The 24,730-nt window shown below is 36.8% G+C and overlaps 1 protein-coding gene across 1 annotated transcript in view; it reads left to right on the top strand.

Annotated features, from left to right (window-relative positions):
• Positions 1 to 23,097, top strand: part of TBX18 (T-box 18) — a 34,839-nt gene extending 11,742 nt beyond the window's left edge. The window contains exons 5-8 of the mRNA XM_027856245.1: positions 4,101 to 4,268; positions 11,340 to 11,404; positions 20,473 to 20,567; positions 22,274 to 23,097. Coding sequence (XP_027712046.1) covers positions 4,101 to 4,268; positions 11,340 to 11,404; positions 20,473 to 20,567; positions 22,274 to 22,998 — 1,053 coding nt within the window. The 3' untranslated portion in view covers positions 22,999 to 23,097. The remainder of the gene's footprint in view (positions 1 to 4,100; positions 4,269 to 11,339; positions 11,405 to 20,472; positions 20,568 to 22,273) is intronic.
• Positions 23,098 to 24,730: the final 1,633 nt, after the last annotated feature.

Raw genomic sequence — 24,730 nt, 5'->3', positions numbered from 1 at the left:
AGCTTAACTTTTTGGGTTAGGGTGTACATTCTTAATTTTGTCAGTAATGATGGCTTATCCCATCTACTCCAACTTCAGCCATACAGAGTGAAATTCCCTAATAAGATTTTTCCCATGGAAAGAATGATTTCAGGTAGGGTCTGGAATCTGTGTAGGATGGATTTAGCCAGCTATTGGCCCCTGATTTCAGCCATGCACAGGTGTGAAGTAAAGGAATTGGTCACAAGGAGCTTCAAAGAACAGATCTTTCATTTTCTAATCCTTTTTGATCCCACTTCTTTATTTTTTCCATCCCTGGAATTTGGATGGTGTCTAAAAATTTCCAGCCCTAGCAAAATATGTTTCCCTCATGAGCTAGACAGTACTATGTTAATCAATCAATCAAAAAACATTTATTAAATGCCTACTATGTGCTAAGATCTGGGGATATAAAAAGAGACAAAAGACAGTCCTTGCCCTTGGACATTCTCCCATTAAACCAAGGGATCCCTAAACTCATCAGTGCTCATGTAAGTGACACTGCCTTCTCACTGACAACATAGGCCAAATAGTTAAAACAAACATGTATTAACTTGCATGATGAAGAATGTTTTCTTTTTTTTATGTACATTGGACCTTGTGGAATTTCCATGCTTGCTACAAGTGGAGGAAAAGTTAAAAAAAAAAAGGAGACCTGTGAACATGCCCAAATACACTGACTTAGTTTCAGTGATGATGAAAGGGACCATCATGATCAAGGCTTCTTTGTTTAGTAGGCCAATGGTTCTAAGGATTCTGTCAAATCAGTGAAAATTATGTTTTGACCACTTCCCCCAACTAGTTAGCTGTCTCTTTAAAAAGGCAATGGTGCTAATTTATAAATAAATCAAGGCTTACTTTAGAGTCTTGCAGATTTTTAAAGGGTGTATATGTCACTCAATTAGTAAGCATTTATGAAAAACACTTGGGCAGCTTGGCGGTACATGGGTAGAGTGCTGGGCCTGGAGTCAGAAGGACCTGAGTTCAAATCCAAACTCAGACACTTACTAGCTATGTAAATGTGGGCAAGACTTTTAACCCTGTTTGCCTTGGTTTCCTCATCTATAAAATGAGCTGGAGAAGAAAATGGCATACCAGTATCTTTGCCAAGAAAACTCCAAAGGGGTCAGGAACAGTCAGACACAACTGAACAAAAGACAATTACTATTTCAGTAATAATAATAACTAACATTTATATAGCACTTTAAGCTTTGCAAAGCACTTTAAATGTTATTTCATGTCATCCTCAGAGCAACCATGAGAGGTAGGTGTTATTATTCCCATTTTACAGATTTAGAAACTGAAGCAAACAGAGGTAAAGTGACTTGCCCAGTGTTAAGTGGAAAGAACACTGGACTGAAAGGCAAGAGATTTGGATTCAAGACTTCAAGTTAGTCACCTCTTGGAATTTCAGTTTACTCTTCTGTAAAATTAGAGTTTAATTAGACAATTGCTAAATGAGATAATATTTGTAAACTACTCAGTATATTGCCTGACACATGGTAGGCACTTAATAAATGCTTATTCCTTTCCCTTACCGTCTTTTTAAAAATTTATTTTATTTTCAATTTACAGAACAAAGCAAGCATTTATATAATGCGGTGCAATAAAAAAAAAGATAATTGCACACAAAACTGTAAATTGATCATGTATTCCTTTCCCTTTCCTTCTCAATTTCTTTGCAATGTTAGCAATATATGATTCTACATACTTGTCGAATGAATAAGCATACACATTGTTGAAAGGAGGCAGCATAGTATACTTGGAAGAATGCTGGATTTGGAGTCAAAAGACCTGGGTTTAGCGCAGTGTTTGGCACATAGTAGGTACTTAATAAATGATTGATGACTTGTCCAAATCCTGACTTTGACACTTGCTAACCTTTGTGACTACGGACAAGTCACCCATTCACCCTCTCTGGGCCTCAGTTTCCCATGGGTTAGGTAGGTAGTATATTACATTGATCTACCAACTAAACGTTGTGGTGAGAAAAGTACTTTGAGAACCTGATAGTGCAATGCAAATGTGAACTTTTATCTTGGGGAAAGCACCAGAACTGTGCTGTAATAGGACAGAATTCTGGATTAAAAGCTGAGACCTTGTATTTGGTCCAGGCTCCATAGCTAAGTGCCTATAAGATCCTAGGCAAAAAAAAAAAAACAAACAAACAAACAAAAAAACAAACACCTCCCTGGATCTCATTTTCCTGATATGTAAAATGAGGGGGCTGGACTAGATGGTTTTTCAAGTTCCTTCTGGCTCTAACATTCCATGGTTCTTCTATAAAAATAAAGTGAGTTTTCTCTAGATAAAAGCTTCACGCCCTGAGGATTTTGTTATACATTACCGCACTGCTAAAAAACTTTTCCCATTATTTATATAGTTTTCTGAAGAACTTCTAGAAATCAGTTGCAAAGCAGAGATCTGTGGTCAGGGATGCTATATGAGGGAATCTTGGAATCTCATTTCCGTAGAGCCCTGGGAACATTGAAAATCTATCTGGGATGGCAGATTCCAGTTAAGGTCGTAGTTGCTTGCATTGAGAGATCTTCAGTGTAAGAATACCTTACACTGTAAGAATACCTTAAAGGTAGTGGGACTGACTCACAAGGGGAAAAGATTTTTTTTTCTCTTGTAGCAGCAAAGAAATTGTCTTGAAATCAGGGTTATCCATATTTATGCAGGCTCAACTCTGGTCCTCCTCAATAATTGCTGCTAGTGTTCTCATCATGGTACAGAGTGGAAACAGCACTGGATTTTATACCAGAACACCTAGGTTCCAGATCTGTCTCTACTACTTAGTGCCCGTGTAAGCTTGGGCAAGGACTTAATCTCTGTGGACCTTAGGTCTTTTCCAACTCTTAGATCTTGCAAACCTAAGCATTATTAGGTGTTGATGCTCAAGATACTTTTCATGTGATTTAATATATATATATTATGTATATATGTATACATAAGTACATACAAAATCATTTTTAGAAGGCCTTTCCAGCCTCACAGCTCAGAAAAGAAGTTTGGGAATATGATTTCAGATCCAATTTCAGCCATCAGATTTCAGAAGAGATTCCTTCAAACCAAGTTCAACATTGAAAGGCAGCCAAACACAGCTTAATTACAATGACAAATCTAGGTCCTAGAGTACATATGATGTAATATACTTCCCTCTTGGTAGAGAGGTGGCAGGAGAAACAGGAGGAGGGTACAGGAGATGAATGTCGCATCTGAGTCAGATGAAGTCGTTTTCTCAGTTAATTTTGCTGAACTCTTTTTCTTTCTTGTGAGAGAGGATCCAAGGAACTAGAAGAGGGTATGAGGAAATGATTGTGGTGGAAAAACAAAAGGCATCAATAAAACTAAAAGAAAATAAACAAAACCTCAATTCAGCTAAAAAGAATCTTAGGCCTTTGAATTTCTACAGCACCATGGAAAAGATGAGGGTAAACTCACATGTTGAATATCCATTGGCAATGTTTAAGGGAGTTTATGAATGCACTTGAAATGATTTCTCAAGTCCATTGATAATTTATGATGCTGAATCTCTATACTAATGAAGTGGATTGAGGACAGTAGGAAGTAATGTCTAATCTGAAAGTATAAATAACTCAAGAGGAGGGAGACCTTCAAAGAAATTTATCACTTAGTGGGCATGTAATTATTACTAATGAATCAGGCCTATTGTCTGAATAAAACTGGGTATGTGATAGCTAAATTGGCGGGATTAAACACATTTTAATCATATTATTTCAAGTGGTTCCCATTTGATGTAGAAATATAAAATAGTTGGGGTGAATCATTTTGATGTTAATTCCTATATATGAATCATGGTTATGAATATATTTTCATGAAACTGGAATAATTCACACAGCTATAGATCAGAGACTCATAAATACAGAAACTTGCATTATCTAGAGACTTTTAAAATTGTAAGGATGTTTCCTGAATGTGCTATATATGTATTGGTAGGAAATTTTATTTCCAACCAAGATACATCATAGCTTGTTTAAAAAATTTTCAGTGATGACCAATTGATGATGAGGGGAAATCACTGACAATTGTGTTTTTTTTTCCTTTTCTTATTCCAGATTATTCTTCACTCTATGCACAAATACCAACCACGGGTGCATGTCATTCGCAAAGACTGTGGAGACGATCTTTCTCCTGTCAAGCCTATTCCATCTGGGGAAGGGGTTAAAGCATTCTCATTTCCTGAAACTGTCTTTACCACTGTCACTGCCTACCAGAATCAGCAGGTAATCTCTCTGTCTTTCATGGACTTCTATGCCATATTTCTTACCCCAGGAGAAAAGAAAAAGTTAGCCTTGTCAGTTTATGATGAAATATTATTATAGTCCATATTAAATGAAAGGCAATGAGCTATGATGGATAGAAATCCAGGCTTAGAACTAGGGACACCTGGGTTCAAGTCTTGCCTGTGACACACACTGGTTGGGTGACCCTGGGCAAACTATTTAATCTCTCCCAGTGCCCCAGGACTCTCCAATATTCTACATTGCAGAGCAGTCACTGATGTGCATTGGTAGAGGGAGTTTCCACACCAGGAGGGGCTTGAGTTATGAAATAGCAGATCTAGACCCTATGCTAAGTACTTAAACCTAAAAAAATAGTATTGTGGTAGGAATAATTCTTTAGTGCTCCCTCAAGCAAAACTTCTCTGGCAAGGGCTTGTTGACACAATAGTCTTAGTCCCATGTAGCTCTGGTAAGTGTATTCTTTAGGTATAGTTTTCTTGTGATTACTGAGGTAATTTCATGGATCCATGATACTGTCAGTGTAAATATTTCTTTAATTGGTACCATGCTATCTCCTCCTCTTTGTCTATATTTTCTCATAAATCCTATACAGTAGTAACGCTAGGGGCCTTTCTCTTGTTCTTTTAATATTTTGAGTGGACTAGTATATGTAAATAGAATGTGGTAGAGAGAGGAAATAGGAAGCCAGATTTAGAATCATGAAGGCCTGGATTCTAGTCTTGCCTCTGACATTTATTAGCTGTATAACCACAGGCAACTCACTTAACTAATCTGTGCCCCCAGGCAACTCTTTTTTTTTTTTTAGGCAATCAGGGGTAAGTGACTTACCCAGGGTGACACAGTCAGCTTGTGAGGCTGGATTTGAGCTGAGGTCCTCCTAACTCCAGGGCTGGTTGCTCTGTCCACTGTGCCAACTAGCTACTGTGCCACCCTCACCCTGGGGCCCCCCCAGCTCTTTAAAAGATTATATACTGGGATTATATATCGTTTAAAAGATTATGTATGTATATATATATATATGAGATTATACATATAATCACATATTATTATTGCTGATCAACATTGATGGAAAGAGTTTCCACACTAAGAATTTCCCCTCTCCCAAATGAAATGATAAATGTAGACCAAGACAAAATCAAAACCATTCTACACTTAAACTATGCATCTGTTGTTCTATATTCTCTCCTTATGACCTGCAGTCCCCTTTTATTATTATAAGTTTCCAAAATAATTCCAAAAAAAATTTCACATCTTATTTGCATGTCATTCTTGGTAGATACTAATATCTTCTCATACCCACCCTGGGTCTTTCTGTTGTTCTGGGGATTATCCATCATGCTAATTCTTCTGAGATCTTTGGGTGCTCCATTTTAGGGTGGTATCAATATTCCTTGCTGGTGAGGTTGCTTATGAGTGTTGAAAATTGATATTATTAAATACTATATATTAGACATATACTATTTTATATTATAATTCCGTATTATATAATATTATTATTGGTTATTATCCAGGTAATAGAAAAATAAAATTTCACAGATGAGTTGTGCTGAATGGAATGCAGATAGAAGTTCTCTTTCTTTTAAAACATTTAAAAAATATATACAAATCACTTTCAGGCTATGTCTAGATAGGCCAAGTGAACTAGAAAACTATCTCCAAATGGTTTTACAAACACAGTTTTCAAAAGAAAGAGTCAACTGATTGAAGGTGTTATTTCTCTGTGTAGGCCATTTCTTGTGCCCTTTTTATGATTTCATTCATGTAGGAAAATCCCTCCACCAATTCAAGTTAACACCTGCTTTAGGATTCAAGGTCTTAGACAGTTGCCTGGGAGATTAAGTTACTTGGCCAGTGTCAACTCAGCCAATCTTTGTATAAGGTGAGACTTGAATCTAGGTCTTCTGGACTCTAAGGCCAGAAAATTGTTTTCTGGGTTGGCTTCTGGTTTGCTTGTTCATTTGAATGGTCCTCATAAATTGCTCCACTTCTTCATTTTCCATATGTGAACATCTCATCTAAGGACCCAAAACTTTGTCTTTTGGTTTCAGGTACTTTTAGAGGAGAAGGACTAGATGTGAACTTCTTCATTCTGAGTCAAAAGTTTCAGAGTCATTTGGGTTTAGGAACCAACAGGCCTTCCTTTGGGGCAGAGATCCAAAACCTCTTCCACATTTTTCCCCATAGAAACACATGTCCAGGCCTAGAAATGAAGCCTTTCTTTACTCCCTTTATTGGATGGCAGTGTGGTGGTCCTGGAAAGAACTGCAGATTTGGAGTCAGACAACCTAGGTTCAAATCCTGGCTATGCCACTTAACACTTGTGTGACCTTGGGCAAATCACTTTACTGTTCTGAGTCTTAGTTTCCTCATCATTAAAATAAGAAGGGTCAGGCTAGACGTCCTCTAAGGTCCCTTCCATAGCTCTAAACCTATGATCCTGTGAAATAAGAACACACATAAATATATAAAATGGACCATTAAACTCTACAAAGAGTTTTCTAAGGGATTTGGGATTTAAAAGGTCTATGGGAAGAGTTTTAAAGAAGAGTACTAAAAAATCATAAATCCATATATAGTTCTAAATATTTTAATAAATCATATGAAAGAATTTTATAATGGGTACTTTTAAAAAAGAGTTTGTAATCCAGTGTATCTTGAAATATCAAGAATTAGATTAAATTAATTTTATGATTTTTTAATTATTTACCATATTGCCTATTTATCCCTTTGTGTCAGAAAAGTGTGAGAAGGTAGAAACTTAGTTGCCTAAATAAAGAATTGATATACTCAAGAGAAGTTTACAAAAAAAAAATGCTAAGGCTCAATTAAAGAGATACTGTGGCAAGAGGGACAGTAGGACTAAAAACATATCAATCACAAATCCATCTTTGACTTATTAAGTAGATCATCTTTGCAAATTTCTACGGCCAAAAACTTTCAGAGCCCTATAATTAAACCTGGGAATGATCCTCCTACTAAACTCAGCTTGTGTGTCCCTCAAACTCCATCATTGGGCCCATGGTTGAAGACTTTACAACTTAGACTACATTGGTCTTCTTCTTCTTCCTTAAATACTGTCACTCTATTTCCTGACTGAATTTTCACTGGCCGTCCCCCTATGCACAGAATTCTCTCTCTCCTTATCTCTCTGTCTTGTGGTTTCCAGATTTCCTTCAGGTCTCAGCTAAATCTCACCTTCTAGAAGAACGCTTTCCCTGTTTTGCTCAATGCTAGTGTTTTTCCTCTGTAGATTATCTCCAGTTCATCCTGACTCTGCCTTGTTTGTACATAGTATTTTGCACTTTCTCCCCTGTTAGACTGTGAGTACCTTGGGAAGATTAACCATTTTTTTAGTTGTTGTTTGTTTGTTTTGTTTTGCTTTCTATTCCCAGCATGTAGCACAGTGCCTGTTACAGAGTGGGTAATTAATAAATGCTTACCGATTGAATTGATTTGACTAAGTGGAACCTACTAGGGTTCACACTATACTGGCAGAATATTTGAAAACCTACACTTAGACATCAGGGTAGATCTTTGTTGTTAGTTTTTTTCAGTTGTTTCAGTTGTGTCTGACTCTTCATGACTCCATTTGGGGTTTTCTTGGCAAAGACGCTGGAGTGGTTTGCTGTTTCCTTTTCCAGCTCATTTTACAGATGAAAAAACTGAGGCAAATAGGGTTAAATGACTTGCCCAGGGTCATACAGCTAGTAAGTGTCTGAGGCCAGATTTGAACTCATAAAGATGAGTCTTCCTGATTCTAAGCCCAGTGCTCTATCCACTGTGTCACCTAACTGCCTCAGAGTAGATCTTTAATGGAGGAAAATTCTTTATGTCAATCAACAAGTATTTATTATGCACCTACTATGTGCCAACACCTGCTAGGCACTGGAGATACAAAGATAAGAATGTAACAACCACTATACATGTCCTTACAAGAAACAAATCCTATAACATTTGTTAAGCACTTAATATGTATGTGTGCTACAACATTTAGATAAAATACGATTCCTGCCATATTATAAGGAAACAAAACTTCCTTTAGTAGTAGAGCAAGAGTCCTGGCAGATTGAAGGGAAACACTATATACGTTGCATATTATGACCTTAATAAGGCTTTTGAGTCTGCTGCTGCAAAAAATGCTTATAATATGCTGAGAAGACATTAATTTAACAGGTGATGTTTAAGTTAGGCGATGTCCATTTAGCATGATGGAGGTTGAGTCATTGAGTGGTGGATTACTGAAAATTTGGAGAGATTTAGATGAAATTTTTGTTGTTTTCCATAAAGGTAATTCCTAGCCTTGGTTATTGAGAGTTTATCAGAGGTGTCAGACTCAAGGCTCAAGGGCCATTTATAATGCCTATTTTTTTAAAAATTAATTTTACTTATTATTTGTTATATTTTTAGTTCTGACCTGTCTCCCACCCTCCCTCCTTACCCCTCACTAGAGAAAGTCATCATTTGACACAGATATATACATATATATGTGCACATATATGTATATGTATATGTGTGTATGTAAAATCCTATTATGCATGCTTCTATTTATCAATTCTTTTTGTGGAGGTGGATAGCATCTTCCTTCATAGGTCTTTTGTAGTTAAATTGATTATAATAGTCAGAATAGCTTAGTCATTCACAGTTATTCTTTGAACAATATTGCTTTTACTATATACAATGTTCTCTTGGTTCAGCTCATTTCACTCTTCATTATTCCATGCAAGTCTTTTTATGTTTTCCCTAAAAATCAACCTTCTAATCATTTCTTACAGCACAGTAGTATTCCATCACAATCATATACCATAACTTGTTTAGCCATTCCTCAATTGATGGGCATCCCCTCAATTTCCATACAGTACCTATTGAACCAGGTTAAAATGTACCTGGGAAATGTTTAAGAAAAATAAATACAAATTAATACAAGTTACAATACAATACAATACAAGCTACAAATAAATACAAGTTAATTTGTGGCTTTCTAAGTCAATATGCCACCTGCAAGGATCTGTTTCCACTTGAGCTGGACACCACTGGTTTATATCATCTTTCCAGAAGATGGAAGTCTAAGGATGATTATTTCATTAGGTGGAAGAAGGACCTAGAGCAAGCAGCTGAACAATAACCAACAATTTAGGAGCATAGTCTAGAGCCAGACAGGGCCTTGGAAGCCATTTTGAACTAAATTCTTCATCAACAGATGAAGAAACTGAAGTCTGGAAAGGTTAATCAACTTGCCTAATGTCACACAGTAGAAATCATCAACTCAGGTTATCTGACTCCAGAAACAATACAATTTCCACTGTATACTTCCCCTCCCCCTTAAAAATTAAAAAAAAATCTAAATTTTAAGTGATCTTACCAAATTGTTGATATGATGAGACATAAAAACAGAACAAAGTTTACCAAGGACAAATTCAAAATAATCCTCCTGAGGAGAGAAAAGGCAATGTACAAGATGGGGAGAGATGGATAATATGCCAGAATGCCCTAAAATAATCGGGGCATCACAGAACATTGTAGAACAACTATCTGTGAATGAGCCCAGAAACTGAAGGCACAGTACTGTGTTATGTTAATGATACTTCCATACCAAGGAACTAGCAGGTTATCCTCTCCTTGTTTCTATCCATAGTCCATAATATATGAGTGTTGTTGTGTCCAGATCTGGCCTATAGAAATTATAACGTATCTGTAGAACTTGGATGAGGGTTCAAAGGAGACCTGTAAAGATGATTAGAGGGTTGAACAGTAAGAGCCACAAGGAAAAGTTATAGGAATCTGCATTTTTTCAGCCAGGATAAGAGAAGGCTGAGTTAGAATTTAATAATATCATTGAAGCATATAAAGTTGTCATATATAGAAGATGATAATCAGCTCTTTTTTTCCTCCTCACTAAGGGAAGAGAAGAAAGACAATAAGCTATAGCAAGAGTTCCTAACATTTCTTCCAATCTCTTTGGCAGTCTGGTGAACCCTATAGACTCCTCAGATTAATTATTTAAATACATAAAATAAAATACATAGGATTACAAAGATTACCCCAAAAGAATCAATTACATTGAAATACATTTGGGGCAGTTGAGTGGTGGAGTGGATAAAGCACCGGCCATGGAGTCAGGAGTATCTAAGTTCAAATTAAAATTAAATCAGACATTTACTAGCTGTGTGACCCTGGGCAAGTCACTTAACCCAAATCCTCTCCCCCCCCAAAAAAAACAGTTATCAAAATATATTTTAAAAAACTTCACAGACTCCAGCTTAAGAACCCCCAAGCTATTAGCTCAAAAATATAAAACTAGAGGAGATGTTAGAGGTCACCTAATCTAATTTCCTCATTTTGGCAGTTGAGGGAACTGCGACACAGAGTGGTTAAATGACTCACACAAAGTCAGGTAAGTAGTAAGCGGCTGAAGTGATATTTGAACCCAGGTCCTCTGACTATGCAACTTCTTTCCTCTCTTCCACACTGCCTCCTGAAAATAAATCTAAGGAAAAATTTCAGTACAATAATGATTGTTAAAAATTAGAATAAGGTGTCAAGAAGGGTTATAGAATCAGCTTTGAAAGAGATACATTTTTACCTTTATGAAGTGATGTAGATGGATCTTCCTGAAGGGATTCAAGGGATGAACTTGAATGGATTTCTCAAATTTCTACCCAGTCAGTTATTTATAGTGTTAAGGTATTGGAAGACCAGAAGGCAGCTCTATAGTGAAGCAAAGATTCATCTTATCATTATGAATTCTTAGTTCAAATCTTGCCTCAGACATTTATTAGCTGCTTGACTATGAGCAAGTCACTTAGTTTCTGCCTGCCTCAGTTTCCTGATCTATAAAATGGAAATAATAATAGCACCTCCCTCCCAGGGTTATCATGAAGATAAAATGACATAGTATTTGTACAGTATTTTGAAAACTTTGAAGTACTACATCAATACCATTATTATTGTTTTTATTCATTCTGTGGACTTTTTTCTTCATAACAGTTTAGGTTGTAAAAATATATTTGCTCATAATTTTTGCTTTCTTCAATATGACTTTTTCTTCTCTAGATTACACGACTGAAAATTGACAGAAACCCCTTTGCCAAAGGATTTCGAGATTCTGGCCGTAACCGGTAAGGTTTTGATACCTGGTTTAACAATGATAGAAGTAGTGATAGATCTTATTTATTTGCTATTTTATACTCCTTATTTTAAATTATAAAACATCTCATTCAGACTTCTGTTACTCTGAAAAACAGCTTTACTTTACAAAAGCAATGTCCAGTAACTTTGGAAAGTTTATAGGTTTTGTGATCATAGAACTGGTGGCACAGTAGAGAGAGCACCAAGCCTGGAGTTAGGAAGACTCATCCTCCTGAATTCAAATCTGGCCTGAGACACTTACTAGCTGTGTGACCCTGAGAAAGTCATTTAATTCTGTTTGCCTCAGTTTTGTCATCTAGAAAATGAGCTGCAGAAGGAAATGGAAACCACTTTTATATTTTTGCCAAGAAATCCCCAAATGGGGTCATGAAGAGTCAGACACAACTAATCAAAAAACAAACAGACAAAACATAATTGACAACAACTGAAAAATACTAATTTGATATTTATAATTCAGTTAAGCTTGGGGATGACCCATCATGATAGCTTGGGCCCAGTCTATTAGCCTAGTCCATTTATAATAATGTATTTTGGGACTGGACCTTTCTTGACCTGCAAGCATCGATAAAGCCCAATGTCATAGAGTGTCTTTTCTTTAACATGGCCAAATAACACATATGAAAGCCACCTTACTCCCCCTCCCCATTTTATTTGTCTTACCTTTACATATTCCTTAGTCTCCAAGTTGTTTTATCTCCCTTGCCAAAGTTACTTACTTGCTTACTTTTTTAGTGTTTTTACACTTGGGATTATTTCTACCACTAATTTCTGCTGCTTTGTTGCCTTTCTTTACTAATCTGGTTTGCAAGTCAGTTGTTTGTTTGTTCTCTCTCTCTTTCTGTTTGTGTGTGTGTGTGTGTGTGTGTCTGTGTTTCCTCTCTGTGGTTATGGCTCTATTCCAGTATAACTAGTTGATAATAATAATTATGACAGTGGTTAATAGCATACATAATCTAAACTAGGGCAGGAACCAATATAATCTCAACATTCCACATCTCAGTCCAGAGTTCCACCTAGAATGCCACTTTGTTTTTTTATGTGATTCCCCCATCCCTGCCCTCCAAGAAACAAATAATTTATGACTCTTTTTTATAAAAAAAAATTCCTATGAACAACCCCATTGTCTCATGGAAAGATGGTTTTCATAGGATGTATGAAGAAGATCCAGAAACTAGTTGGGAGGAGAGGAAGAATCTTCATAAACCATGTGTTATGATTCCTAGTAACCTGTATCTCAATTATGTGTTTTGTGAGATAGAAGAATTACAATGAAAGCTCCTCTTGAAATCCTTTATTTTACTCAGAGAAGGTGGCCTGTTGTACTTGAATTTTTCATTCTTGTTTTACGGGAAAAGAGACAATCTTAAATTAGGAAACTATGTAGTCCTGGTTGAATTTTCAGTGAATTCTGTTTTACCTAGTACAAAGTACACATTTTCCTGAAAAATTAGTTATGAATTGAACTATATATTAATCGATTCACAAGCACTTATTAAGCACCCACTGTGTACCATACACTGAGGATACAAAGACAAAATGAAATATTACCTTCTCTCAAGAGCTTACCTTCATTTTAGGGAGGCAATATGTATATATAAATGTTTGTTTATAGCATATAAAATAAATACACAGTAGTTTAGGAAGGAAAGGAGAGCTATTTGTGCAATTATTGCTGGTAATAGCAGTTTTGGGAGAAGTCAGTTAAAACTTCATAAAAAAGGAAAGTAGTGCTTTGGTTGAGTCTGGAAGGAATTCTAGAAAGTGGAAGGGTTGGTTGGTTGTTGTCCTTCTTTATCTAAAAGGACCAAAATGATATCACTATGCTAGAGTCAAGTTACAGTGTGTCCAACTGTGGCTGATCAGACCAACACGAGCTCGAAATGTTCTACCACAGGTCAGGCACATGTGAATATTTGGTGTGGATTCTCTAAATCTGTACATCTTGCATTTGTTTTAAGCTATTTCAATTCTGCTTTGCTCGTAGAGCACAGCCCCTTCTCTGATGAGGGTATCCCATGCTTGAGCGGTCCTGTGCCAGTGTCTCCCATGTCACATAATCAATTCCAAAGTTTTTAAGGGAGACCTTAAGAGTGTCCTTGTATTGCTTCTTCTGGCCACCATGTGAATACTTGCCCTGTGTGAGTTCTCCATAAAATAGTCTGTTTGGCAAGAATACGTTTTGCATTGGAACAACATGGCCAGCCCATTGGAGTTGCACTCTCTGAGGTAGAGTTTGAATGCTTAGCAGTTTAGGTTGAGAAAGGACCTTAGTGTGTGCTATCTTATCCTGGAGGGGAGAAGGTTAAGGAAAGAGGGTGTTCCATGCATGGACAACAGTAGTGATGAGATGCTGTGTGTGAGCAGCAGTGGGAAGGCAAGTTTGGCTGGACTGTAGAGTTTCTGGAAGGGGGATCATCCATGAGACTGGAAAGATAGGTTGGTACCCAGTTGTGAAGGGCTTTAAAAACCATTTGGAGGAGAGATTTTATTCTAGAGGCAATGGAGAAATACTGGAATTTATTGATGGGACTTGTAGTTTAGGAAAATCACTGTGGCAGCTGTGTGGAGGATGGATTGGAATGGGTGAGAGACTTAGGATGGGAGATTAGTTAGGAAGTGATTGCACTTAGTCTGCACGAGAGATCAAGTGATGAGGACCTGGGGAGTGGTTTTGTTAGTGGAGAGGAGAATTATATAAGAGATGTTGTGGAGGTAGAAAGGATGAGAGATGAAAGGTAGAAGGTGGGCTTTGTTGTTGTTGTCATTCAGTTGTGCTCAACTCTCTGTGACCTCATTTGGAATTTTCTTGGCACAGATACTGGAGTGGTTTGCCATTTCCTTCTCCAGCTCATTTTACAGATGAGGCAACTGAGACAAACAGGGTTAAGTGACTTGCCCAGGGTCCCACAACTAGTAAGTGTCTGAGCTCGGGTTTGAACTTAGCTCTTCCTTACTCCAGGTTCAGAGCTCTATCCACTGTGCCACCTAGCTGACCCAGGGGGTGGGCTACCTAAGCGAAATATTTGGGGTACCATGTAGTACTCCTTTTTGTAAAGTGGTAAATCATTAAAATTTTTTTTTAAGAATTTTGTTTTTTATCAATATTGGGTCTGGACATCCTGCATTGCTTGTGGCTTATTTTTGGAGTTGGATTTTAGAAGTAACTTTTAAAAATAATAATGATAGTTATAAGTGAAGTAGAATGAGTATTTTATTGAGGGTCAGAAGACCTGGGTTTGAATCCCAATTCTATCACTTACTACCTCTGTGACCCTAGACCAATCATTTCACCTGCTCAGGCTATAAGGTTTGCAAAGATTAACCATGCAACAATAAAAACACCGATCATTCCACAAAGAGAGAGCTTGTGGTAAAGGCTGGTATGAATATTATTGAGAAGACACTCAGCCTATGTTGTCTTCATGGTAGCCAAAGTTTGTCATTTAAGATCCTTCAATTCAACAAGCATTTCCTAAGTGCTTACGCTATGAAAGGTACTGGGAATATGAAGACAAAATGAGAAACAATTCTAACCCTAAGAGAATTGGAATGAGAGTTGGGAGGAAAGAGACTAGAATAAGACATTTAAGAAATAACCATACTATAATTTGAGAATAGAGCCATGGGGGATCAGAAAGAACTTCCTATAGGATGTGGTACCTAAATTGAGCCTTAAAGCAAATTGAGAATTCCAAGAGGCAGAAGTAAGAAGGGACATGGTGGTCAACTCGTACAAAAAACATGGAAATGGAGATGGAAGAGTGAATTTGGACATGTAAAGGAACAGGAAATAGTCCAGTTTTATTGGAATAGAGAGTGAGTGAAAGGGAGTAAGTGAATCAGTCTAGAAAGGTCTGTGGGAGCTAGATTGTGAAGGGTTTTAAATGCCAAAGCAGTTTATATTTTACCCCAGAGGTAATAGAGAGCACTGAACAATTATTTTTAATGAAAAGAAATTAGCAAAAACTAGCCATTCAAATCAGTTGTTTAGTTTGACTTCAGTAACAGGTTGGTTCAATTTTTTTCCTCTTATTTTTTAACCTTGTTTTGCATTATGAAAATTTGAGCTCCCTTCTTATAAGTAAGTTACCTCCCTTTCTTTTCTTGGGTTCACTGAAAATATAGGAGAGAATCCTATACTTGGATTAATTTTCAACTTCTTAATTGTTTCAAAATATTTGTGATTAAAATTTTTATATCTAAATACACAAATTAAATGAACTAAACTTTAAAATTATTAGTATGACATGAAAATATTGGCTATCATGTGGATTGATGACTGGTGTTAAATAGAGCATTATATTTACTTTTCCAAAAAAAAAAATCAAACCCACACATAGATAAGATGTATACTTTGAAAAGCTAAATATTTTTAAAACTGCAAACTCTCTCTGCTACCTGAATTTAAAATATAATTTACTTTGACTAACAAAAACTATATTTTTATAGAAAAGAGAGAACAGTTTTACCTTTTAATATCATTCATTTCTTATTTACACAATTCAACTCAACAAAACTTTATTAAGTTCCTTCTATGTATCATAAACTGTGTTAGGTACAGGGAACAATAAAGACCAAAAAAAATCCAACTCTCCAAAGGCCATGCCTTCAAAGAGCTTATATTCTACTGAGGGTGGAAAGGATGCCAACAGGGAGGTAGATAATTTCCTGCAAAATATCTCTCATCCTTTCTGGAGCTTTCAGCCCAAAAACAGTCATCTACAGAGAAGTGAATATAAAATATTTTAGATATTATTTCTAGGTTAAATATAAACCTCCTTTGGGGTGGGGCAAGAGGTGGGACCAGTTTAATAGTTGTGATAACAAAAAAAAGTTATAAAAAAAGATTGGATTTGATTGATTTGTTGTGATTGCCTCTGCTGTACACATAATCAATTTGACCCACTTTAAAAAATTCTAATTCTAATGTTTTTTTCATAAATATAGTAAACACATTGGACAAGACAAGATGTAAAAAAGGTCTCTAATTGTTTAAACTATATAAAACAATTCTCTTTATTTAAAAATGCTCCTTTCCAACCACTTTACAGTCCCACAGGCTGTTTTATAGAAATCAGTAGCTTCAGCCCTCAAAAGCTCTGCTGCAGGACATTTCCAGAGTGAAAGAGAATTTATGTGCTGAGAATAGTTTCCTTCTTCAGCAAGGCCTCAGGTTTGACCCTATAAAATTTTTTACTCAGGAAGGTACAAAAATTTCTCCTCTTTAAATACTTCAGGAAAAACATAACCATTTTACTAAATAAACTTGGCCATTTGATAGCGTAAATTAGGGTGGTGATAAAATGTGGAAATTGTTCGAAGGCATCTTGTATAAATTATCGCCTTGGCCCTGCTCCTCCAGGAGGTGCCTTTTATCTTCTCTTTAACTAGAAGCGAAAAGTCTCCATTACTGCACAAAATGAAGGCTTGGTTTTTTGTTGTTGGTTTTTTTTTCAAATGTCCAGGTTCAGCTAATAAATATTTTATAACGGTTTCCTGCAAAATATCTCTGATCCTTTCTGGAGCTTTCAGCCCGAAAACAGTCATCTCAGAAAAAAATATTGATGGCTTCACATCTGATCATTTGTATATTTATAACCTTTCCATATGTCTCCTCCAAACCTGGCCTTTGGGTTTTGTTGTTGATGTTAGCTTGTCCCCAAGCGATTTTGTTTGTGAGTTTACAATGGGAGCATTATAAACTTGCAGTAAAAAGATTGTGGGTCATAGATTTAGGGGAGGAAGGGAACTCAGGGATCATTTAATCCAACCACCTCCTTTAAGAGATGAAGAAACTGAGGCCTGGTCAGGTGAAATTATTGGTCTAAGCTCACGCAGAGAGTAAGTGGTAGAACTGGGATTTGAACTTAGGTCTTCTGACCCCCAATGCAGTGCTCATGCTATTTCACTCTTCATAAATGATTCTCTTCTAACATTGCCTTTAATTTCAGGGATTCTTAACTGATTTTCATGGTGTGTACTGCTTTGGCATCCTGGTGAAGCCTATATGGACCCCTTTAAATGTACAAAATTAAATATTTAGAGTTACCAAGAAAACCAATTTATTGAATTACAGGTATCAAGATGTTTTTAAAAAAAAAATCTTAGACCCAGGTTAAGAATCTTTGTGCATTAAGCTTAGTCTTATAAACTAGCTCATATTCTTTTGAAGTGATCAAGGTATAAATTTTAAATTCTAAATGTCAAATGAGGTAATGCATACAAAGTAATCTGCAAATTATAAAGCTCTCTATAAAGTCAGTTAATGTATTAATAATATTATTGTGAAATATATAGTCACATCCCATCTATTGTCCTATATTTAAAAAAAAATCCTATAATAATACCATTCAGTAAATGGTGGTTACCTAATTTGTCCGAAGAATATACTAACATGACCCTTTGGGTTATCAAGTCAAGTCAATGAGCATTGATTAAGAACCTTCTATGTGCCCGATACTGTGCAAACCACTAGGCATAAGAGGTAAAAAATTGACTCTGTTCTCAGGGAGCTCTCAGTCTAATGGGAGAGATAATGTGCAAACAATTATGTCAAGTACATACAGGATAAATTGAAACTAGTCTTAGAGGGAAGGCGCAAACATTAAAGGAGACTGGGAAATCTTCAGTTTAACAAACATTTATTTGGTGCCCACTGTTTTCCAGATACCCTGCTATGAACTGAGATTAGAAATAAAGAAATGAAAGTAATCTGCACTCAGGAAGCTCACACTCTCCTGAGGGAAGGCAACATGTAAATGGATAGTTAATCAATAAACATTTATTAAGTGCCTATTATATGACAATTACTATGCTAGGTGTCGAAGATACAAAAAGAGGCAAAAGACAGCCCAAACCTCAAGGAGTTCACATTCTAATGGGAGAGACAGCGAGCAAACAAATAAGTATAAACTATATGTAGGATAAATAGGAAATAATTAAGAGATGGAAGGAACTAGAATTAAGAAGATTTGTGAAAGTCTTCTTATGGAAGATGAGATTTTAGTTGGAACTTAAAAAAAGTCAGAGAAGCCAGTAGGCAGAGATGAAGAAGAAGAGGAAAAAGGAAATACAAAGTCTTAAAGTATAGTAATTCCTAAAACCATCAAAATGGAAATACAAAGCAATTTTGAGAAGCTATTTGGGAGCAAACTTAAGGATTCAAAGTAGTTTAAAAAACATTATATTGTGATCTAAAAATGCATACACATTCAGAATTAATATTAAATTCTGATATATTCAGTGCAGGCAACATGGAGGTAGAGATTTATGTAGCTATATCTGCAAAACTCTTCAGCAAAGAAGTGTGGTCTCGCACCCACGCCACTGTTGGATGGTTCTGATTCACAATTTTGTTATTGATGCGTGGTCTAACTTGAGAACTGTGAAGAGAATATTGGTGGTAGGGGAGTCAGGGCACAAGCCTGTAATTCCGTCTATGGGGGAAGGCTGAGATTGGTGGATCTCTTGAGCTCAGGAGTTCTGAGCTTTAGTGGGCCATGTCAGTGGATGGGGATGTGCTTCTACAAAGTTCTGCATTAATATGGTGAGCTTCTGGGACATTGGGAAGAAGGGGGCACAGGGCTACCAGCCTGCCTAAGGAGGAGGGAACTGGCCAAAGTCAGAAGATTTGGTTTCAAATTCACACTCAATCACTAGATATGTTTTCTTAGGGCACTCATTTAGCCTTGAAGCTTCTGTTTCCTTATCAGTAAATTGTGGGTAATTGTATTCTCTACCTATATCACAAGCTCTCCTGAGGTTTAAACGAGCCAATGTGTATAAAGCACTTTGAACTGGAAGGCTTTGTAAAAATACTGTTGCTCTTCTGTCATGTCTGACATCGGAGTCCTTGCTGTAGCAAATATAATGGAGTGGTTTGCCATTTCCTTCTCTAGCTCATTTTACAGATGGAGATACTGAGATAAACAGAACTAAATGACTTGCCCAGGGTCACACAGCTAGTAAGTGTCTGAGGCTAGATTTGAGCTCAGGAGGATGAATCTTCCTGAATCTAGGCCTGTCACTCTATCCACTTCCATAACATATGGAGCAACAAGGGGTTTTGCAACCTCTGCTTGTAATCTTCTAAGCAGGATTATCATGTAGAGCATGAATAGGTGTGATCTCCAGGAGCCTTCTCCTCTTTCCACCCTAACCCTTACCAGCCCTTCCTTGTAGCAGAGTTGGTTTTTAATCTTTTTTTGTGTGTGTCATGGTTTCCCTTGCAAGTCTGCTGAAGCCTAAGGACTCCTTTTCAGAAAAAAAAATTCTTAAATGTATAAAGTAAAATACAAATGACTAAAATGGAAGCCAAAATCTAGTGAAAATAAAGATGCGGTTTTTTCCCCATTCAAATAAATGACTTCTGTAAATTTTGTTTACAGATTGTTTCTATTTACAGAGTAATGACGTTTCTTTGCAGCATTAGAGCCACTCAGTATACTTTTGATGTTTTCAGATTGCTTTATGTAGGTTGTCATGTTTGAACCTCAAGACAACCCTGAGGTGTAAATGTGATAGGCATTTTTATCATCTCCATTTTACAGAAGAAGAAACTGAGCCTTATAGAAAGTAAGTGACTTGTCTATGGTCACATAGCTAATAAATTAATAATACTCCACCCTCAGACACTTATTAGCTGTGTGAACCTGGACAATACATTTAATTGCTGTTAGCCTCCGTTTCCCCAATTGTAGAATGGGGATAATAATAGCACCTACCTCCTAGGGTTATTGTAAGGATCAAATGAAATAATAATTATAGTGTACTTAGCACAGTGCCAGGAACATAGTAAGTGCTATGTAAAGCTACTAGTAATTCTTCCTGCTTCCTTGCAACTAAATTGTATGAGGGTCCTAAGGTTTCTCTTCTGTCTATAGCAAGCGCCTAACTTTCAAAGATGCATGACTTAAGAGGTTGGAATCTGTAATCAGTGGATTTTAATCAAATATTTAAAATATTTTAATAAACTATCTGTATTAGGAAGTGTGGAGCAAACTGAAGCTAACTGGACTTTTGTTTTTTTAACATTTAGAATGGGTTTGGAAGCTTTAGTAGAGTCATATGCATTCTGGAGACCCTCCCTAAGGACTCTCACATTTGAAGATATCCCGGGAATACCCAAACAAGGTAAATGAAAATCCTGTAAAGTCACATGGGCCAGATATGTAATGTGGTTCTGATGCCAAACTAGGGCTCAAATTTTTTTTTTCATTTAATCAAAGTTTATTTTATTTTCCTCCCCCATTTGAAAAAGAAAAACAAAGCCTTTGTAACTGATATGAATAAGTAAAACAAAGTGCCCCCTGACCATGTCCAAAAACATGTATCCTTCTGTACCTTGAGTTTTTCACCTCTGTGTCAGAAGGTGAGTAACATGCATTATATGAGTCCTCTGGAATCAGGGTTGGTCATTGTAATGATAAGAATTCTTAAATCTTTCAAAGCTGTCTATTTTTGTATTATTGTTACTATTGTATCGATTCTTCTGGTTATGCTCACTTCATTCTGCATCAGTTTATATAGGTCTTTCTGGGTTTTCTTTGAAACCATCCTTTTGTCACTTCTTATTGAGCTAATTCCTAAGACCATTGCCACCAATGGAAAAAAAAATGCATGACCTTGTCTCCCCTGATAATGGGAGCCTAATCCCCTGCCTTTCACATTCCTCAGAATCCCTCTATCTTCAAAGTAGTGGCATATAGGGATTGTTCTTTGGTGCTTGAAAAGATCCATGATTTCACTGGAGTACGTGGTGCTTCTATAGGAATCACCCCACCCCTCTCCCTTTCCCTTCCAGTAGTGGATGTTTTCATGAGTTTCTGTGGCCAAAGAGAGTCATCATCTGTCCATACTAAGCCAGGGTGTACCTCAAGGCTTTACTAAGCCTACATTCAAAACTTTTCCAGCTTGTATAGAATTACCAGAAATTGTGCTCTGTTGGCATAACTTTTGAGGACAAAAGCTCAGCTCTATTTTGCTTCAAGGCATTGGAGTATGGAATAGTAGAGAAGTATAAGATTTGCTTTTTAGTTGAGACTTTGTGATTTCATTGGTGAAATGAAATCACTGGCATGAAAATCCCTCCATCCATACAGATCAGCAACTCAGCTGCAACTTATAGTCTTAGAAAATTAGACTGGGGAGGAGGGAATGGTTGGGAAACCTCAACAACAACAAACCTCTTAGATGACAGATTGAGTCTTGGATGTTATTGGATTAGTCATATTGCATGGAAAAAAGGCTTTACCTCCTTCACCTTCAACATTGTCTCATTCCTTCCTTTATCTATCATTCCTTGCCTTTTCTACTATGTTCTCAAATCTATTATGATATATGTATATATATGTATGTATATGTGTGTATATATGTATATGTATATATATGCATATATATACCTATATGGATATATACGTACATATATGGGTGTATATGTATATATGTATGTGGGTGTATATGTATCCATATGATATGCATTCTATAGGTCTCCTATGGGGAGACAATATAGGTTCAAATAAAACTAATTGGGAACAATGTGAAAATGGGAAGAGGAGAAAGAATGGTGACAATCTCATATCAAGGTAAAGCAGGAAATTAAGTTTAGATTTGATAGAAACCTTGGGAAATTAAGAATTTGTAATATTCACTACAGTACTGAGACCAGTTGAGGAAGCAACTTTAAGATCATCACCACTTTTAAGAGGGGAATCTGAATTCAGGAAGCTCTCTTGTGATTAAAATCCTTAAACATGTCTTTAAGTCCTTTAATTTCAAATGAAATTGAATCAAAAGATAACTGAGTGTCGTTGGCTGTTTATGTTTTATTCATCTTTTAGGAAACACAAGCTCATCTACCTTACTTCAAGGTTCTGGCAATGGAGTTCCTACCACCCACCCTCATCTTTTATCAGGTTCTCCTTGTTCTTCTCCTGCCTTCCATCTTGGGCCAAACACGAGCCAGCTATGCAGCCTGGCGCCTGCTGATTATTCTGCCTGTGCCCGTTCAGGCCTCACCCTCAACCGGTACAGCACCTCTCTGGCTGAAACCTACAACAGGCTCACTAACCAGACCAATGAGACCTTTGCCCCACCAAGGACCCCTTCTTACGTTGGAGTTACCAGCAGTACGACCGTGAACATGTCCATGGCTGGCAATGATGGAGACACATTCAGTTGTCCACAGACCAGCTTGTCTATGCAAATTTCAGGGATGTCTCCCCAGCTCCAGTATATCATGCCTTCACCATCTGGCAATGCCTTCGCCACCAACCAGACCCACCAGGGCTCTTACAACACTTTCAGGTTACACAGCCCATGTGCTTTGTATGGATATAACTTCTCCACATCCCCTAAATTGGCTGCCAGTCCTGAGAAAATTGTTTCTTCCCAAGGAAATTTTTTGGGGTCCTCCCCGAGTGGGACCATGACTGATCGGCAGATATTGCCTCCTATGGAAGGAGTGCACTTGTTGAGCAGTGGGGGTCAACAGAATTTCTTTGACTCTAGGACCCTAGGAAGCTTAACACTGTCATCATCTCAAGTGTCTGCACATATGGTTTGATGGAGCCTTTAATCAAAATGTAATTTTTTTCTAGTATATTTTCTATTCTTAGCTGTATGGAAGGACAATCATTTTGTGACTTGTATAATGTGTATATAATAGAAGGGGAAGGTGCATTGAGCCTTTGAATTTGCTCATGGTGAGATTATATATATATATATTATATGTAACATATATATAATATATATGTATATATACACATGTTATATATCCATGCTGTATATACATAGCCTTTTGAGTCATTCAGGCTATACAACTGCACCCTCCATCTGGCAATCCCATTGTACAAAGTGTTTGCAATGTATACAACATATTAAGCCCAAATTTCAAAACTTTTTTAAACACAAAATGATATATTTAAAGACTGGCCCCGATAACTAAACATTTTTAACTTAATTTATCAGAAAAATTCTCTAAACATTTGTTACCCCTGTGTTGATAATCTAGTACTTAGGACTGCTGTTATTCTTAGAGATTTGGAAGGTGTGGAGATCTTAAGTGCAGAAGGTCACTCAAAGAACTCATAAGTTCTGAGCTATCCATAAGAGTGGAATAGCTTTCATTCTTTAACTTTGTTCTTATTCATCAGGATGGAATTCACTAGCATGGAATCTTGGAAAACAGCCTGGTGTAAGTAAATAGATGGGGTTGCCTTGAGTGTCAGACGATCTGGGTTCGAGTGGTGCCTGTGATATGTATTCACTATGTGACTGTAGGCAAGTCATGTAATCTCTCAGTGCCCTACACATTTCTCTGAAACTATAAGTTATAGGTAAATCTCACATCTGTAGTGGAATTCCCATACTGTGAATCCCCCATACTAATAAAACTACAAATCTAGGCCAAAAAAAATTTTTTTTAATCCTATGACCTAAAGTCCTTTGTGATACTGCTTCTTGGAAAAACCAGAAACACCACTGCAATTTAAAAAAAAAATAAGGATTTGTTTTCATTTTCATTGCCCAGCAAGCATATTAGTGATTCTTATTCCTCTACAGAAAATGCATTTGCAGTTATTTTAATTTTTGCTCAAGTATTACCTGATTCTACGATCAAGGAGACTGAAATATGTCTGTGTCCAGTCAGCTTCCAAAGTATATGACACTCAAATTTTGATTTTCACTAGAGAATGCGATATTTTAATCCTAGTAAAGTGAGAAAGTGAGAGAGAGAGAATACTTATTTTTAATAATTTAAATCCAGCTCCACATTCCCATGATTCTAATAATGAAATACAGGAAATCTCTATTTTAAATCAAAAGGATTAATGTTGTCAGTTCCCCCCTTAACTGTGCTTGGGTCAGGGGTGTGAGCGTTTCTCTTGCTTTGAGTTCTCACTACTAATTGCCTAGGTTGGAATTCTTGACCTAAGGTATATAGATGAGGGAAGGGAGGTTATGGTTTTTATTTATAATATAATGTCTCCTAACTCCTACGGTTTGGACACTCACCCTTGTAAGCTGCCCTCTGTCAGAGTCTTTTCCTGTGTAAATTGATATGCTGCCTTTTGGGTTTTAAATAACACTACAAAGAATTTCTGTGGGTCATCTCCATGAATTTGCCTTTTGGAGTCTCTCCTCGCATACTAAATAGTAAGGAATTTCACTGGAGGAATTGTAAAGCCATTTCATCTTAACATTTTAAATTCTAAGGGCGTTTTTGAACCTGAAAACCAAGAAAAATGCAGAGTTAGCTTTGGCTCCTTCCCTCTCCCCATTTTATATGTGGATCT

Source organism: Vombatus ursinus, unplaced genomic scaffold (genome assembly GCF_900497805.2).
Source record: "Vombatus ursinus unplaced genomic scaffold, bare-nosed wombat genome assembly UNPS02000582.1, whole genome shotgun sequence".
Lineage (NCBI taxonomy): Eukaryota > Metazoa > Chordata > Mammalia > Diprotodontia > Vombatidae > Vombatus > Vombatus ursinus.
This window is presented reverse-complemented; position numbering and strand designations above follow the sequence as displayed.